The 17187-nt window shown below is 36.2% G+C and overlaps 3 protein-coding genes and 1 long non-coding RNA gene across 5 annotated transcripts; 3 read left to right on the top strand and 1 right to left on the bottom strand.

Annotated features, from left to right (window-relative positions):
- Positions 1-4: 4 nt before the first annotated feature.
- On the top strand, positions 5-2621 carry LOC110845236 (adipocyte plasma membrane-associated protein). Of its 2 annotated transcripts, none has more exons than XM_022091618.2 (12): positions 5-143; positions 218-362; positions 463-668; positions 754-870; positions 939-1107; positions 1190-1324; positions 1408-1467; positions 1557-1629; positions 1701-1775; positions 1973-2035; positions 2118-2225; positions 2299-2621. In XM_022091618.2, the coding sequence occupies exons 2-12, from the start codon at positions 244-246 to the stop codon at positions 2437-2439; spliced, it is 1266 nt and encodes a 421-aa protein (XP_021947310.1). In that variant the 5' UTR covers positions 5-143; positions 218-243; the 3' UTR covers positions 2440-2621. The 2 variants fall into 2 exon arrangements, with proteins under 2 accessions (XP_021947310.1, XP_021947309.1); XM_022091617.2 differs by having other exon boundaries at positions 7-143; positions 1698-1775.
- Positions 2622-2922: 301 nt separating this feature from the next.
- Positions 2923-3877, top strand: LOC118434374. Its single transcript, XR_004833970.1, has 2 exons — positions 2923-3197; positions 3268-3877. It is a non-coding gene; the product is annotated as an uncharacterized LOC118434374 (long non-coding RNA).
- On the bottom strand, positions 3621-15896 carry LOC110845231 (NPC intracellular cholesterol transporter 1). The gene is made up of 21 exons (XM_022091611.2): positions 14706-15896; positions 12510-12725; positions 9868-10312; positions 9510-9742; positions 9216-9423; positions 8955-9050; positions 8553-8872; positions 7833-8450; positions 7727-7750; positions 7475-7555; positions 7192-7384; positions 7057-7085; positions 6623-6977; positions 6396-6512; positions 6148-6322; positions 5749-6062; positions 5444-5639; positions 5345-5372; positions 5226-5270; positions 5001-5156; positions 3621-4909 (listed from the first exon to the last, which is right to left on the bottom strand). Exons 1-21 carry the CDS (start codon positions 14796-14798, stop codon positions 4754-4756), a joined length of 4098 nt encoding a protein of 1365 aa, XP_021947303.1. The 5' UTR covers positions 14799-15896; the 3' UTR covers positions 3621-4753.
- LOC118434372 lies at positions 11097-12503 on the top strand. The gene is made up of 2 exons (XM_035847705.1): positions 11097-11551; positions 11628-12503. Exons 1-2 carry the CDS (start codon positions 11411-11413, stop codon positions 12357-12359), a joined length of 873 nt encoding a protein of 290 aa, XP_035703598.1. The 5' UTR covers positions 11097-11410; the 3' UTR covers positions 12360-12503.
- Positions 15897-17187: the final 1291 nt, after the last annotated feature.

The following is a 17187-nucleotide window of genomic DNA, read 5'->3' as shown; positions in this document are numbered from 1 at the left end:
ATAATTTGACCGGTCCTGTATTTTCAAATTTAATTTATTCTCCCATTTGCTCAATTCCTAATTTTTATGTAATTACACAAAATTAATGTAATAAAACAAATACTATATGCAAATTTTGTTTAGTTTGAAGTTTATTGGTTGAGGTATATTGACTACCGTTCAATTTTAATTTATGATTCAAGTTTTCAATTATTTTGTACTTGTTAAAATTTTGAAGAGTTTGCAAAAGGAAACGTAAGAAGTATGGGAATTTGGAGGCCAGTTTCGTTTCTTGGTAGAACGCTGATTGACATTGTAGTTGTAACTGCGGTCATCTTATTCATTCCTGGACTTCCGCCATATGTCAGTTTTGAGCCATTTTCGTAAGGCAACTTTAAACCATAACTCTTATCGTCAATTTTTCACTATGCATGAACTTGGGTCGGCTGGGATCACTGATGATGGCTATTGCTGTTTTTCCAGATTGACTCCGGCGTTGCCGTTTACTGGAAAGTTAGCTCTCAACAACAAGCTTAGTCATGCAAAACCACTTCTTAAAGATTCGATCCTTGGCCCAGAGTCTATCGCGATAAGAGGGGATGAATTGTACACTGGAATAATTGGTGGAAATGTAGTTAGATATAAAAATGGAAAGATGGACGTTGTTACAAAATTTGGGAAAGACTGTGGTATGCTAATTAATATATATATATATATATATATATTTTGGGGCTTGTAAGTTGATGGTATAAGCTTGTTTCTGTGATTAAACAGAGGGACAATGGGAGGAAACCAAATGCGGCAGACCTCTTGGAATGAGATTTGGTCCAAACGGGAGGCTTGTAGTTGCAGATGCATACTACGGTTTATTTTCGGTTGATGTTGACACTGGTATGCAAAATTTGAAGTTGTATTGTATGTACTATAATATTGTGGATTAGAATAATGTTGTTTAATAGGGAAAGTGGAAATGCTAGTGTCAACAAATGACACAATCGATGGAAAGCAACCAAGAAATCCAAACGATTTGGATATTGGAAAGGATGGAACTATCTACTGGTCTGACTCAAGTACCAATGTAGTGCTACAAGATGCCACAATTGAGTTTTTTGGAGAACCATCAGGACGGTAATATTACATGCGGTTATATTGTCAAGCTAAATAAGGGTTTCATTGGAAGTATCATTCATTTACACTTGATTTTAAATAGGTTATTAAAATACGACCCACGAACGAAATCATCAACTGTGCTAATGAGAGAGATTCATTTTGCTAATGGGGTGCAGTTGTCGCAAAATGAAGATTTTGTACTCGTTTCTGAAACTGCAAAGAGTAGAGTTTTGAGGTACGTAAAATAATTGAATCCAGGCTACCTATAGGTAGCAATGCAAAATTCTTCATAACTTTGTGAATTCTTGCGCTATTTAGGTACTATTTAACTGGGACAAAGAAAGGATCACAGGACATTTTTATCGATGGTCTTCCAGGGTTAGAATTTTTTAAATATCTCTACAAATGATAAAGCTAATCCTAAGTAAATGCAATGAAAAAACTTTATTTTTTAAAATAAACACTAGGTCACCTGATAACATTCGTTCCAATGGAAAAGGACGGATTTATCTTAGCTTAGTAGCCCCACGATATTCTAATGTATGTAAATTTTAATTTAGCCTTTACCCATTGTGGATATGTATTACAAATTTGTAAATATGTTATAGAAGCTTGGAATCATGGACAAACTTGGACCTTACCCACTGGTGCGAAAATTTCTGCTACGTCTGATGTGTTTGGTCAAAGTAAGTTTGATTAGCAAAGTTAAATATAACAGATAATTGTAATGCATATGAAATGGGATCAAGTTAAGAACATGCAATTTCACATTTCAAAAATTTTTGAACATGTGAGGTCAGCTTCTGCTTAATAAACTAACGAAAATAATTAATTACTAAGTTGTTTTGTACGAAACGACATACACATTTTAAATTAATTCTAGGCGATATTATCTGGGATTCAAGCTGTTGGTTCCATTGAGTACGTTGATAAAGCTCAGTACTGGGTATGCATAAATAAATCTAATCATTATTTTCTAAATATCACAACTCGCAGTAATAAAAGCAATCTGGTTATGACACTTTCAGTTAGGACACCTTGAACTTGCTGCTTCCCTTTTCCCAAGACATGGGTTAGTTCTTGAACTGGATGAGGCTGGTGCTATTATTTCGAGCTTCCAGTCTGCAGAGGGAAAGGTAGTATCTTTTTTTATACTAATGACGCATCCTCTTATTGTTTTCAGTCATTAAATATGTTTAATATATGTAGGTTGGTTCCATAAGCGAATTTTCTATTGACGATGAAGGGAAATATGCTTATTTGGGATCTCCATATAACAAATGCATATGGAAGGTTAATATGCTTTCTGTTAAGACTTCACAGAAAATTCCAGAATTAACATTAGGATAAAAATTGTCTGAATGATTCAGACTGAATCTACTGATTTCTTATTTTTCTCTTGATTAATAGTTGTGATTGTACGACCTTGTAAAAAACATATCCTACTTTTGAGACAATTTTGCTAGAACTTCTTTTATAACCTTTAACATTTACAGGAAATAAAGACCATCAAATTATAGAAGTCAAGTTAACATGGCCACTGATGATCACATCTCGAAATTAATTAGCATCTTGTACATAAATCTCTTCATACAAATTTTCATGAATGAAAGATTATAGCCTTTAAAATTAGTGTTAATTTAAATGCAGTATTTGACATTGTACAACATATTTAAAACTTGGACCCAAGCATGCTTAGACTTAAGGGTCAGATCAAGGCATTCTTAGCAACAAAAACAAATCCAAAATTTGAATGCATTTTGTGCCAAGATTCCTAGACTTTTTAGCTTGTTTCCGTGGAGTGAATGTGTTAAGATTATGTAATGAGGTTGTCCGGCGACAGATAGTTCCATTTGCAAATTTCATACTAATTATATTTGTGATCAATTGACGCTAGTTTGGTCCAAATCTGTGAGCATACGTTGGGAGGCCTCCATTGTTAGTTGAGAAATAGAATAACGATTGGAATGATGGGATCTCGTTTTAGTCTGCAGCGGCCAAACCGACGACAACGCCATCATATTGTTGAGCCGATTACAGCCCCAAGAAAAGGACGTCTGTTGTCCCGACTCCCTTATGATCCCAGAAATGCTACATTTGCGCTTTCCGTATAGAAGTTTTAATTATTCATACGATTTACTGCCAATGCTAAGTTGGGCTTACCTCGTTTTGTTTCAGGAAACTCAAGTAAAAATGTTCAATGTCTTAAACCTCAAGCACTTCCAACAACAAAACTCTTTAAGCAACGAATATTCAGATGTAGAATTGAATCATGTCAGTTCAGGACATAATGATGATTTGGACCTAATTCGGGGATTAGCTGCAGTTGCTGTGGACCACGCAAGATCGAAGGTTTGTGAAGAGTTCATACGAAAGGATCCAATGCAATCGAAACCATTTACATAAAAAGTTTTCATGTAAATTCAAGTAATGTGCAGGGGACGGATAGAATGCTTTGCTCTTGATAAACCAAACAAAATGTATTCGCTATCAAACAAAACAGAAATTATAAACATATATGTAGATGGAAATTCTTTTCTGCATTTAATTTATTTGCATTGCCTGGGTTCATTAATCTATTTATACATACAAGTTATCACTCGACGATAAAAATAAGAAACATGAGGCAATTGGAATAAACTCGACCTAATCGATGATCGATGTACCAATTCCAGCAGTACCATCAACCTAAAATATGTAGCAGGCACATTTTTATAACAGCTTCTTCAAAACTCAGGACTTCGCATTCAGTCAAACATTTGGATTTGGTTACTACTCGTTAATAAGTGACTCAATTGTCTAAATAGAGTACTCTACATGGGATTTTCAGTTCAGGTCACCTGTTTCCTCAAAGTTTTTTTTAAAGCTGGTAGCTCGACACTACACTACACTTGCACATTACTACCTTAATTAATATATTATATCAGTAAATTATGTAAGTATTGACTCCTTGCATGTATTAATTACTATGTGCTTCTAGAGCGCGTTCACATATTATCACAAATGACTTTTGCCAGTCCTTTACATTGCATTTACATAAAGGTAGCTAGCGTGTACAAATATTAAAGGAATAGTAGTACTGTAGTAGTAGGTGTGTGGTGTGTGGTACGCTCATTGTAGTCAGACGGAAAATTTTTCTATTATTATTATAACAATACTGATAAGTTAAATTGTTTGCAAAAAATGATTAAATACGTTTATGTTATTTATGTTCTATGCATATATGTGTTTATATGTCAGTGTGCACAAAAGTCTTTTTTGCACTTACTGATTATAAATAAATCTATCCTTTGACAAAAATATGTTCTACTCTAGTCTACATACATGCTAATATTTCGTGGTTAAAATATGGCCACATATTTGTTGCTAAAAATGATAAATGTAATAATAAATGAATAATCATATACTGGCAAGCTTATGAAGCTACTATGAATACGGCTACTGGACAACTTCTCCATACTATCTCAGTAGTTTGTATATATTTGATTGGTATTAAAAATTTGACAATGGATTTTCAATGGAGTGACGATCAGGAACTAAAGGACAACACACGACGATGACGATCAGATCAAGTGTTTGTAGCGACGATACAGTACAAAATCGTCGACCTTCGCCAATGCAGCTAATTGATCAGGTAATGCTTTCATAATTAAGTGAGAATAATTTAGTGTGAAGGTCTTCCGGGTCTTTTCGGCGGTCCAACAAAGGATAATAAAACGGGGAGGAAAATCAGTCCATGTGCTGCTCCAAATAATACTATGCCCAAGTACATGCGAAAGTAGAATACGCGAAATATTTGAGATTTTGCAAATCCAAGGACCTGTTATCAAAAATAATTAAATATTATTAGTCGTAACACTACATTCGAATACTTAATTCTAGAGTAGAGAGAGAACTGAAGATTAACTTACAACTATCCCTCCGAATTTGGTAAGTGTAATCCCTGATAGGACGGAGCTGCCCATGTTGACCAAGCTGTCACGACTCCGTTCCAGTCTTGTTGTCTCTTTTGATACGCAGAAGGCATGTACAATGTGAGTGCAAAATTCGACGGCGATACCAACGGCCTGTAACACGCAAGTTTTTTGTCTCAAAACAGTTATTACATTGGTATTTTTCATTCAATCTTCACTTACCATTACAAGATTAACAAGAGAAACGGCATTGAGCGAAATGTCCCACTGAAATAAAGAAAGTTCATTCCTATATGATTTACATACATTCACGTAGAATTACATAAATCAAAATATATTACGTGATACATGAGACCACCGACGTTTACGCTAGTTAAGGAAACGTTAAAAATGAGCATAGATACAAACAAGAGCATGAATTGATAAACTGGAAATCTTACACAATCATAAAGATAGTTAGAATAATGACCAGAGCAGAGTAAATGTCAAAACCCGTCAGAAGGTAGGTGACAACAAATACTGTGATAAAGCTGATTCCAAGAGAATGTAGAGTATCAACCCACATTGTTAGGTATTGCTCATAGAAGACGTAAAACACCGAATATGGGTATACTTCATGTTGGGTCGAATTAGTTGCTATAAATATATATAACATAATTAGCATTTAACGGAATAAACCAATATCATAAATACAATTAGGCAACTGTGTAACCGGATTGCTCTTATTAATTAATTACTATCATACCACCGTTTAATGTTTTGGAAATGTTGGCAGCGATGGCTCTCCCTTGTCTCATTGCATCTGTATAGTCTGCAGATGTTTTTAGAATACTGTGATAGGTCATAAAGTACGATGCAGCCGCCCTGGTACGATTGTGACCCGAGGATTCAGTCACCATTTTAGTACTAACGCCTTGAGCATACGCCGCATGTCCACCTTTAGGACATTCCTCAAACGGATTGTCTTTAAGAAAGAACGTAATGTATTTTTCAAATAGTTCAGCTGACATCCTTCCCTCATGGTCCAACTGTTCGTGAAGGCCGCACGATTTACATTTTCTAAAAATATCCATATAGGTAATTTAGTCAGGTAACCATTATTTTGAAATTATAATGAGCAAGTATAAATAGTTATTTGATTTACCTTGTACTTTGTTCAGCGCTTGAACAGTATTCCGTTCCATTTGTGTGTAATTTAACCTTGCAACATTCTAAAATACCGGCCCAGTCAATGTAGTCATCCAGCCATGAGCTAGCAGGCTTCGCAATGAAGGTCCGTTCAGGAGATTTACTGGCAATGAATATTTGTGCCGTCAAACCTAGTTTAATTATATAGTACTAATTAATCCATTTTTAAACACTTTGTTTCATAGTACATAGTATAATTATTACTATTGTAATTGTCTCCTGAGCGAAGCAAATCCTGTTGAAAATGGTCACTGTAGTTGAAGTTGGTATCCTTCACCACAAAGTACACAGGAGGACCAACACTCAGATAACTCTTCATGGCTAAAGGCAAATTAGAATTACTTATATAGTAGTGAAATTCAAAATAAATACTATTCACACTATGAGAAATAGTGTATAATATATTAAATGAATTGTAAGTTTCTCAATACCTTTGAAGTAAGTTGTAACATAAGAATCTTCCGGCATAGAAAGTTCTTGGTCCAATCCCACATCGACGTTGGGAATTACAGCCAGGGATGAGCATAGCCACCCAAGGAATACGACTATAACTCCTACTCGGACGGGAAACTGAAGAAGGATGGGTGCCCATATTTTTTTGAATCCAGCGTATAGGATACCCTTATCGTACTTTTGTTTTTGGACTGTTTTTCCTTGGACACAGCACAGCAAATCGAAACGATTTTCTTCTCGTCTTGCAATGTCCAGGGACATGATCGAGATGAAACAAGTAAATTGCAACACAAAGTTGAACAATAGGGCCATTCCAGCATAGAATGCAAAGGCCTGAAATGCAAGGGCAAAATTATGTTGATTGTTTTGAGCATAATAATAAATACAAACGATGTTATTAATGTATTCATACTCGGATAGCTGGCATCCCCGAAAGGCCTCCTGTAAAACAATTATAATTATAATTAATGTTTAATTTTGGGAATTTTTTATAGTGCATTCCATCTAAGGAGATATTTTCGTTATTAATTAGTATGTATGTACGCACCCAAGAAGAAACTGGCAGAATCTGTGAAAGAATTGAGCAACATTGATGGAGCTACATCCCCTATAACTCGCCCAATGTGTTTCGCTTTGTTCTCGCTGGGCAATCTTTCGGACCTCTGGTAATGTTGAACCATTATGAATATGTTGTCCACGCCAACAGCCAACACCAAGAAGGGAATAACTTCAATCACAATCTAGCAAAAATTAAATGAACCATCAACAAAAAGTCTTAAATTTGTTCCAAGACTTGTTTTACATAAGAAACAATGTGAAAAAGTAATTACCAACGTCGCAGGGACTCCCAAGTAACCAAAAAGTCCCACCGATGCAGCAACAGAAGCCAGCACAATTGAAACTCCAGCGATCTAAAAATAAAAATATAAAAATATAAAAATTAGAAATTCCTAAACATTATTTTTCCACCAAATAAATACAAGTCAGTATTCTAATTCCAATAAACTTTATGGGGTAAAAACAACAAATTCGAACACAGTGGAAAGGAATAAAGCTTGTGATTTGAAGAGTGTGTAACTTACTCCAAGAGCAATTTGACTGTCGATCTAGAAAAAAATATATACATTAGAATGTCTGTATGTTATGTATGTATGCAAAGCATACTCTAATTTATAGTAATCAAATTACCAGCATTCGAGAAAATTGATTAATTTGTCCCAAGTTCACAGCAATGTAGAGAAACATTATTAAATATGAGATCACAACGGTGACTATTTCTCCTTCACTTTCTCGTCGTAGTTCATCTTCAATACTGCGTTCGGCTCTGTAAGCAATGTCCATGAACTCGGGTTTATGAAGCTTAGTATAATTGTCCATGAAATCCAGAAAAGCTTGTTCCCATTCCATAGCTGGCTTAAGCTTGTCCTTTTCATAATAATTGTTTACGACGTAGGTTATGACGACAGTGTTGGCATCTTTATACGGTGGATCTTGAACCATTTTTCCATCTTTCAAGAACCCACCCAGAACTACACTTGGATCGATCGGTCCCCCATACTTTGCCAAGCAGCTTTGGTGCAAAAGAGTAGAGTCCTTAGGTGAGACAGGGTTCCGAGAACAAAATTTGAAGTGGTCCAAGTAATTATCTTCGACGCCAGTGTCTTCATCCTTTTGAACCTTGTCGATCTCCATCTTATCATCCCTCCACCATCCTAAGTAGCTGAATACGGAACAGTGATCGTTGTCGGGCGAAAGGGGCTTAAAGCACACATCCGAAAGGGTGACATTATTTTGTTTTCCACGAATCTAAAACAAATATGTATACACATACAATAGGGCGTAATAATACGGAAACCAAAAAAATTGTCGAGCGTAGCCTGGTGGCTAAACAATCTATTCTAAAAATACCTGATTCTCTATTCTGTTTTGTAAATCCAATATAGCGTCCATAAATTTTTTATTGAAAACTGGACCAAAATCTTCCCGTCCATCTGCTGTGGTATGTTGAACAGTTGGGAGATTTTTGGCTGTGATGATGAGATGCTCTATTCTATAAAATGGTCCAAAAGTCCTATCGAAATAATCCTTTTCAAGTCGAGACCTTGACGTTGGTGAAGCCCACAACTCAACCGGATCTGTCGTTATGTTTAACTGTACAATTCCAAAGGCCAAGCCAATTGTGATGATGGTCATTGGTATCAAAACAGCAAACGGATGGCCAGCACACACTGTTCAAATTTATGCAAAAAAACTGTGAAATCCACAAGTGCCAGTGAGAAATTACTTTAGTTAAACAAAATCTCAACTCACGTTCTCCAAGATGTCTAAAAAACAAGTTCAAGGCTGCTTCCGTATGCATTCCAAGTTTAGTCATGAAGTCTATTGTTGGTTCTTTTTCAGTGGATTCTGTAATTTTGTCGAGTCATTTATAATTAGGAAGGAACTAACAATATCTTGAGTGATAATGTACACACATACATAAATGTACACCCCTTCTACTAATTCTACTAGCAGCTAGTGACTAGCGTGTAGTGGAGTTAGAAAGCTATGCAATTTAGTAATTTAACTTACCACCCGCAGTATAGTCTTTTGGTTCAGCAGTGTAACTCATGAATGCCATGAAGATGATGATGCTAGTTCCAACTATAAAAATCATAATCATGATAACCATTGTTGCGGGGTAGCCGCCAATTTTCCATTCCGGAACTGGAGTTGGTGGAGCCTGAGCGGCTGGACAGCTTGTAGGACAATCGACACAAGAACAACTTTTTCTTGGACCCTACAAGAACATATTATAACTATAGATTTTTGTATTCATCAATTTCAATGGATGGATTTAATAAAAGTGGTGGATTTTTTTATTACCAGAGGATCCGTTGCAAACATGAGTTCCGAACATGAGTAGGTTTTTGGATCAAGTGGTCGAATTCTTTCATCAATCACTTGGCTTGCCTCCACGTCTTGTTCAGTTAAATACTCTTTAATACCGTTGGCACCACCTTTAGCGGCTTCCTCTTCTGATTGTGTGAATCTGTAACGGATACTAAACGGACTGTATCCGTTTGATGTCGATCCCATGTAGTCGAACCATTTCTCGGCTAGTGGGAAGAAAATAATAGAAAATCAAGGTGCTTGCATTTTTGAATTTTCGTGATACATGTTATCTGTGAATCACAATGTAATTATTCTATCCATAAATATACGACAGTTGAATCATACATACCAGAACAACGATAAGAACCCCACGGGCCGCAAAGAATATCCATTGCTGGGCCATTAGTTGTGCTCATCAACACGTTCTTGCAATTCTCATATGTCGACCTTGCATATTTTCTTGTTATAAAAAAGTCTACTTTTGTCACCATTTCTTGACCGACGGAATCTGATTTGGCTGATGGGTGGTGTTCATCATGTTCTTCTTTCTCATCCATTTCTTGTTCTTGACTATCTTCGTCAGAAAGAGGTTCATCGCCGTCGTCTTCATTAGGATGCAAGGAGCTTGTTGTCGTTTCTGTTACATTGACGAACAAATGCTGGTTTGGGGAGCAAGTAAACTCACAAAAAGATCGTCTAAAGTTGTTAAAGCAAGCAGGACATCTTTGCAGAATGTTGGCAGGGAGTTGAAGGTTCGTTATCAGATTTTCGATTTGTTCTGGACTGCAGCAAACCTGTTACAGTATCAATAACAAATTACAATCGCCTGTAGACCACATTCGTTAACAATGATCACTGCCACTTAAATAGTAGAAAAATCTTAGTTATGACCTCTCATGAACTCCTCATATTGTGCGAGGAGGAGTGAGTGGAGTGAGTGACTGGAAGAGAACGGACTAACACTTTCGCTCAGTAGGGATAACTTACCAAACCACAGTTTTAGTTAATTAAATATTGAATTCAGACCAACTCAGAGATAATTAAACATAGCGGATCATGGAAGACAATATTCATAAGGTAAGTGTTTGAGGACCAGTAGTGGAATATATGTTTAAATATAGAGTATATAATTTAATATTTAATATAGAATGTGGTAAATCTCATGAAGAAAACTGAAGTAGGTGCTGGACCATTATCACTTTCAGAAAATGCTGTTCCTATCCCTAAGAAGAAGATGAGAGTGGTTTGTTATGAAGGGGATGATATTGTCTCTGAGTTTGAAACCCCACCCACCTCCATCCGTGATCCTCTCCTTGAATTTACCAATTCGCAAGGTGAAAGGTTGAGATTGGAGAAAGTAGATGTTCCACCACCCCCATCACAAATAACATCTCATCTTACTGCTGCCAGAGAAGCCATCAAGAACAAGATTGGATATGGAAAGAAGAGTGGGGAGACGGATGATAAGCTCATAGATGACCTTCGATTTAAAGCGGTCATGGAAAATCTTAAGGAGGAACCGATTACTTGTTTGTACAAAGACGGAAACACCATTAGAGTATTCTGGAATGAAGAAGAGCGTATGATGGGATACAATGATGGAATTATGCAGCCTGGAAGTAGAATGACTCAAGGGAGTAATTTATATAAGTGCAAAACCGGGAGTTGTTGGGTTATGGCTCGTAATTTTTTTAGTTATTACCCCCCTTATTAATGACTTTTATTTATAATGTCTCTTATCTGTAGAATCATTTAAAAAGAAATACTGCCGGGGACACTTCTCTCATCAATTCTACATTATTAGAGACCTGAATGCATTAAAAACGTCTCTGTACTGTTTCAACCCAAAATATGCCAAAAATAAAGGATATTCAAATTCAGATTTCAAAGAAATGGTGGAACGTATGGAGGAACAGTACAAATCATTTTGTAACCACTTCAAAAATCAAACCGATATGAAGATTCAGAAAGACTATTTTTGGGAAGTGCAAACTGATGATGTTTTGAAAGGACAAGGAAGTGCTCATAAGACGGTAAATTAAAATTATAATGCATTATCTCATAAAATGAAAATGAAATGCAATGATTAAAGCGTGTATGATGTTACAGGTGGCGATCAGTATGATGATCATGTTGCAAAATTCTGTATGCAGTGATAAAGATAAGGTCAATCTTATCAATCAGCAGATAGTGTTCGTGAAAGCTGTCAACGTTTATGAGAACGGATTCTTCCCAAAACTTATGGACATCTTAGAAGCCAACAAGTTCAGATTCCGTCTTACCTCTGAAAATAAATCAACTACTGTGGTTGCTGAATCTCTCCTCCCAAAAGAATCCTTCAAGAACCTCCCTCTTGTTTATCAGGGAAAAGATGAAGACGGGAGGATTTATATTGGTGAAAAGTGGGGAAATGCGAACATCAGAGCTTCTGAGGGATCTACTTCACATGACATACTGAAGAAAACTGCTTTATCTGAGTTCCCAAAAGAAAATAGAACCCGACTCTACCAATTCCAGCACCCAGAGATTGACAAGGTGAAGATGGTAAAGAGGGACAGCTCAAAGACACCAGCACAAAAAATCATTTTTGATAAGATGAAGGAAGAAGCCAGCAAGATGGAAAGCCTTGGTCAAATGGCTTGCCTTATTGGGAAGATGTTGGGCGCGCAGATAAATGGTCATCCAATTAAACTGCTAAATCAAAAATTTTCTCATTTTGATGATGGTTTCAAGAAGAAAGAATTTGAAGATTTCTTTGGATATTTCTTTGGTTGTGGAGTAGAGGTTGATATTCCTGTGTTCGTTAAAGATAAAAGTGGAAAAGTTGTGTGGAATTGTTAGATTGAGTGTCTTTTGTTTAAATTTTCAGTACAGTTTCGATTTTTTTGGTTTTAATCATATCAATCCAACATATTTGTTTTTAGAACTTACATCAATATGCTGATTATTAAACCACTACTCATTTTGAGTGATATTAATTAAAATACATACCTGTAAGTCAGATCCAAACTCGGAGATTAGTTCAGGACAATAAGTTTTCAATTTTGCGAGGTCAGTCCCATTTTTCAAAGGCTTTGGTGGGTGGTCTACTTTGCAGTTTAAATCGAGATTATTACTACTGCCACATATTCCATACATCACACATTTTCCTTGTACTTCGTGTTGCTTTGCTGCAACCACTACAGTCTTCATTTCGGACAATGCCATCTGTAAATTAAGTAAAATTATTATATATGTAAGCATCATAGCAGTAACCACTAACCAGTAGTGTGCAATTGCGTGGTTAAAAAAATCAACTACTTTGTCAGGATATTGCATGTATTGTATTCAATAATTCAATTTACCAAGAAGTTAAACATGTGTGAGGGACAGTAAAGAAAAATGCAAAACAATTGGCTTTGACTATCGAGGACAATTCACAACTAATTTGAAGCAGTCAGCAGTAGCAGACTTGCAGAACCCCTGTAAATTTATTGCTAATTATTTGGTTCACAAGGGAATATTTGAACTTCATATTTCCATCAGTACGCCTACCATGCTAACTAAAAAGTCGAGTCTAAGCAGTGTCAAAATTAAGAGTCCATTTAAAATAAAAAGAGAGTTTGCTTGCAGAACACTAACTATTCCTCCAGGAAGGAAATAAATTGTATCAGGCCATTATTGGACAAAATTGAATGCATCGGCATCCAAATCATCGGATTAAGGAAAGATTTGGAGTGACCTGACTGAATATGGTTAATGAATCATGGACATGAAATTTGTGTAATCCGAACGACATATTCATGTTGAAAATATAGCCACACAATAGTTGAACTTAAATATTTCTTACACCACGCTCCAAAATATTTTCATGAATTTTATAACACGCAACTAGCGTGATTAAAATATCTAAGCCCAAAGATTATCCATGTCTACTACAAAAAGTTCCCATCTCTTTTGCATTTGAAAGGAAATCTAATGTTAAAGCTAAATCATAAAAAACTGTCCGTGGAGGACTTTAGAATAGACATGAATCACACCACTACTACTCGTCATAATCGTGTGGTTTGGTTAGATAAACACCATACACTAACAATTCCAGTAATTGCACTTTTCTCTTAATGCATACTAGCTTACATCACTCATCGGATCCGTGTGACTCATTGTTTAGAACAAAATATGCCAAACCAAAATATACCAAGCTGGAATATCTATCATAAAAACAACTCTTCCCACTTTTAAAACCTACTGCTACAACCCCAAATGGGACGTTTCTTAATGTGCTCTTGGTAATTTTGGGAACATTGCATGCCACACGCCACGAAAATATGATGGTGTAGCTGGTATATACATGCATATAATATTCTTCCCTAGATTTAGTTTTATTTACGTAAGAAGCATACAGGAATCATCATACAAAGCTGCATCTATTCCCAAAATATATATTTTGGGAATAGATGCTATATAGCATACGCTTCAAGAAGAACAATTCATCTATCTATCATATTTCTTAATAGCATTAAAAAGAAGCATTAAATACAACTTGGCATTAAGCAGATATTTCCATCTGGCCATCCGTCCTTTCAAGAGGGTGGGTGTAGCAAAAGGATAAACTTTTAATGGCACAAGTTTCATGCTGACGTGGATGATAAGCTCTTATTAGCAAGATGGAAAATGGGAAGGTCTTAATAGGATGGAATGGAATGTGAACAACTTATGATTATTATTACTGTATTAGCTTACAATTTGTGAAAGCTATAAGCTGCGGCTACAACAAACTTCTTTCAAGACATACACATTTAAGTGTATAAAAGATTAATGAAACTAAAGAAATCTACATACATAGTTGACTAACGACCACTACAACACATAAGAAAGAAGGTCACGGACAACCTCCGCATTACTTTGGTTGGACAGGACAAGCACAACAACAATTCAAGTAACCATTATTATCAATTTGTCAGGACAGGAACAATATGAAAATTAAACTTGTACTTTCACTTTGGGGGAAATTGGTTTAAGAAAGTAAAAACAGTTTCAATTCAAACTACGTAAAGAGACCCGTACGAAGTAGTATTAGTAATATGTCATACATACATATATAGGTGATGATAAGAATCTTGTCAAGCCTAATCTACACGAGTTATTTTCTGCTAAAGTTTGAAATGTACGAATTAAAAAATACTACAATTTACAAATTAGTCTTACCAGGTAAAATAGTAGTACTCCAACCAACGCAGTCGTCGTATTGTTCCTCCACCATGTCGATATTTCGAGAAATGTGCTCTTGTATTTTTTCATCTTGATTATTTTGCACCACGCACCACACCCAACCAACCCCACACCAATTGGCAGAGGCACAACTTTTGACTTTTATCGGCTCCTATTTCTGGACTGATTGTCTCCGTTCCAACTTCTTCCTCTTATATTCACCAATAATTAATTAGTTTAACTCGGATCGTGCAATTCCACATAATCTTTTGATTTAATATTTTGATGCGGCTTCTTTTGTCCTTTGGCGAGGGTCACTCGATGAACACAACAGCCGTCTGGTCGGTCGGTCCGTTTAGCTTCAACTGATTTTCACTCGCTCACTCACCACAAAAGCAGGTGGGTTTTCAATATGAATGAAATGACAAACGGGAATTTAGTCGCATAAAAGACTTGCCACAGCAGCAGCCCATACCCCACGAATACCTGGATGGTTCTACTAATAAGGTTGTTGTGTTGATGGAATTGGCACGGGCTGCATAGTGCCTGCCTAGAATTTGGCAATTTCCGATGCCTGTCTGTCTTTTCGATTTTCTTTTCTAACTAACGCACCCTAATTTGGTTTCAGGGCTGTGCGGGACGAGAGACAAATAAAGTGATAAGAAAGGTTTCCTTGTACTCCAGGCTAAATAAAGGACATTTAAACGTAATTTAAACTAATTCGTAGCTATAGGGAGGGGGAAGAAAGGAAGGACCTTGACTTTGGTTTAGTTTAGGTTGAGGTTGAAGTTTAATTTGTGCCAAATCTCACAGACAGAGTAATAATAATAGAGACAGAAATGTGCAGTTGCCCAAACTCAACTGTTTTAATGTAACGTGTGTCGCTGCCGATGTCGACTTCTTGTTGCTGATGCTTAAGTAGTTAATGGCAGAAGTGGTAACATGTCGACTATAATATATACTACTGGTTAGAATAGTACAGAGGGTGGTGGAGGGGGAAGGAGATGCGTTGAGGTTACCAGTATTTATTTATCTAAAAGTTACTAGATACTTGGTTAGTTTATAATGCTCGTCCTCTTCATCGCATGATGATGATGACGACGACGACGACGAATGTTTAGATGGTATGCAAGTAGTATTTTAGAAATAGGGATGGATGATGGCGCGAGTGAGACTGCCGACTACCGAATGCAGTATGGCAAATGCAATACTAATTCGCGAATTTGCCGAGTAGTAGTAGTTCCCCCATCTCAACTTCATATGCGTACGTATGTATCTAGCCGTTGTAGAAGCTGCAAAAATGGCAAATCGCAAAACTCACCTCCTCACGAACACCCTAAGAACCTCCAGTTTCGTCATCGCCATCGCCTTGGAAGTGCACATGAGCAATGGTTGCGAAAAGAATCGCACTTGCATACAAAGTATATCGCATAATAGATATTGTAATGACTTATTGGCTTTATTCTCTTTAGTGCTATGTAGCTTTATTGTTAAAAAATACGAGTATAATATGTTTGCATGGTTGATTGACTTTTTGTAGCCGACGTCTCTCATTGACTTCAAATCATATATAGATAGAGTTCTGTCACTTCTGTCGTATTCATTCCTTGCTTCTCAGAATGCATGAAAAAGAAAAAAATGATAGAGGGTCGATGTTGAAACACAATAATGAATTAAGTCAATAATTAGTAGTAAGTACAAACATCTTTGTGGGTTAGACATGTTGTATTTAACTTATTTATTAAATATTCGGCGAAAAGTTTCAAATGCTCGTGACTGTGTGACAAAATAAATTGAGGTGAGTCGGAAAACACGAGATTACATTTTATTTAAACAAGCAAATTAACAGGATGACTGATTGTGAGTCATGCCATTTCTTTATTACTCGTTTTCGTCACAGTTTATCATCACTCGTCGGTGACGTAACGAAAAATAAGTGTGAAGCAACTTGTTCATAAGAATCTGTAACATTTTGTAGTTTTTATCATTGTTGAACCAGTTCGTCGCTTGATTATGGGGTTTAATTTGATAGTGATGATATTATGTATTTATTTCTTCATGATTGAAGCAGGTGGATTACTATGCATGCAAGTAAAGAGTGATAGGAAATAACTTATCAGTTTTGTTGATTCATTTATTGGTGTAGATATGGCATCATTCACAGGTGCGGAAATGTGCTGCATGAATGAGGTTATTTTATGAGCATGCGACTGTATACCTTACAGAATACATATTTTCAAAGCAAATTAGGGATTTTACTTTACTGTCTCTAATACTTTTACATAAAAACCGTAACGTCCGACCCCTATTCTTCCAGTTTGTCGACAGGATTTAATATGTGTGGCATGAATTGTTACATATATACAAATGCATTTAATGAAATCAAGTTAGTTGATGGAGGCCCTTTAGGACAAACAAGGCATCCGTCCGTAGCTATATTCCGTGCCAAGCTAACTAATCGATTAGCCAAAAGATCGGT

The sequence above is a fragment of the Folsomia candida genome, unplaced genomic scaffold (genome assembly GCF_002217175.1).
Source record: "Folsomia candida strain VU population unplaced genomic scaffold, ASM221717v1 Fcan01_Sc002, whole genome shotgun sequence".
NCBI classification, from domain to species: Eukaryota; Metazoa; Arthropoda; class Collembola; order Entomobryomorpha; family Isotomidae; genus Folsomia; species Folsomia candida.
The sequence above is the reverse complement of the archived record's forward strand: the minus strand, read 5'-3'. Positions and strand labels throughout refer to the sequence as shown.

Excerpts from the sequence above, each read along its gene's own strand:
- LOC110845236 (XM_022091617.2), top strand. The coding sequence starts at position 244 with ATGGGAATTTGGAGGCCAGTTTCGTTTCTTGGTAGAACGCTGATTGAC. Across the intron at positions 1,630-1,697 it reads TAGCCCCACGATATTCTAAT|AAGCTTGGAATCATGGACAA; the intron begins GTATGTAAATTT and ends AATATGTTATAG. Across the intron at positions 2,036-2,117 it reads TTGATAAAGCTCAGTACTGG|TTAGGACACCTTGAACTTGC; the intron begins GTATGCATAAAT and ends TGACACTTTCAG.
- LOC118434372 (XM_035847705.1), top strand. The coding sequence starts at position 11,411 with ATGGTGGAACGTATGGAGGAACAGTACAAATCATTTTGTAACCACTTC. Across the intron at positions 11,552-11,627 it reads AAGGAAGTGCTCATAAGACG|GTGGCGATCAGTATGATGAT; the intron begins GTAAATTAAAAT and ends ATGATGTTACAG.
- LOC110845231 (XM_022091611.2), bottom strand. The coding sequence starts at position 14,798 with ATGAAAAAATACAAGAGCACATTTCTCGAAATATCGACATGGTGGAGG. Across the intron at positions 10,313-12,509 it reads AGTTTGGATCTGACTTACAG|GTTTGCTGCAGTCCAGAACA; the intron begins GTATGTATTTTA and ends ATACTGTAACAG. Across the intron at positions 6,513-6,622 it reads TGTTACAACTTACTTCAAAG|CCATGAAGAGTTATCTGAGT; the intron begins GTATTGAGAAAC and ends ATTTGCCTTTAG.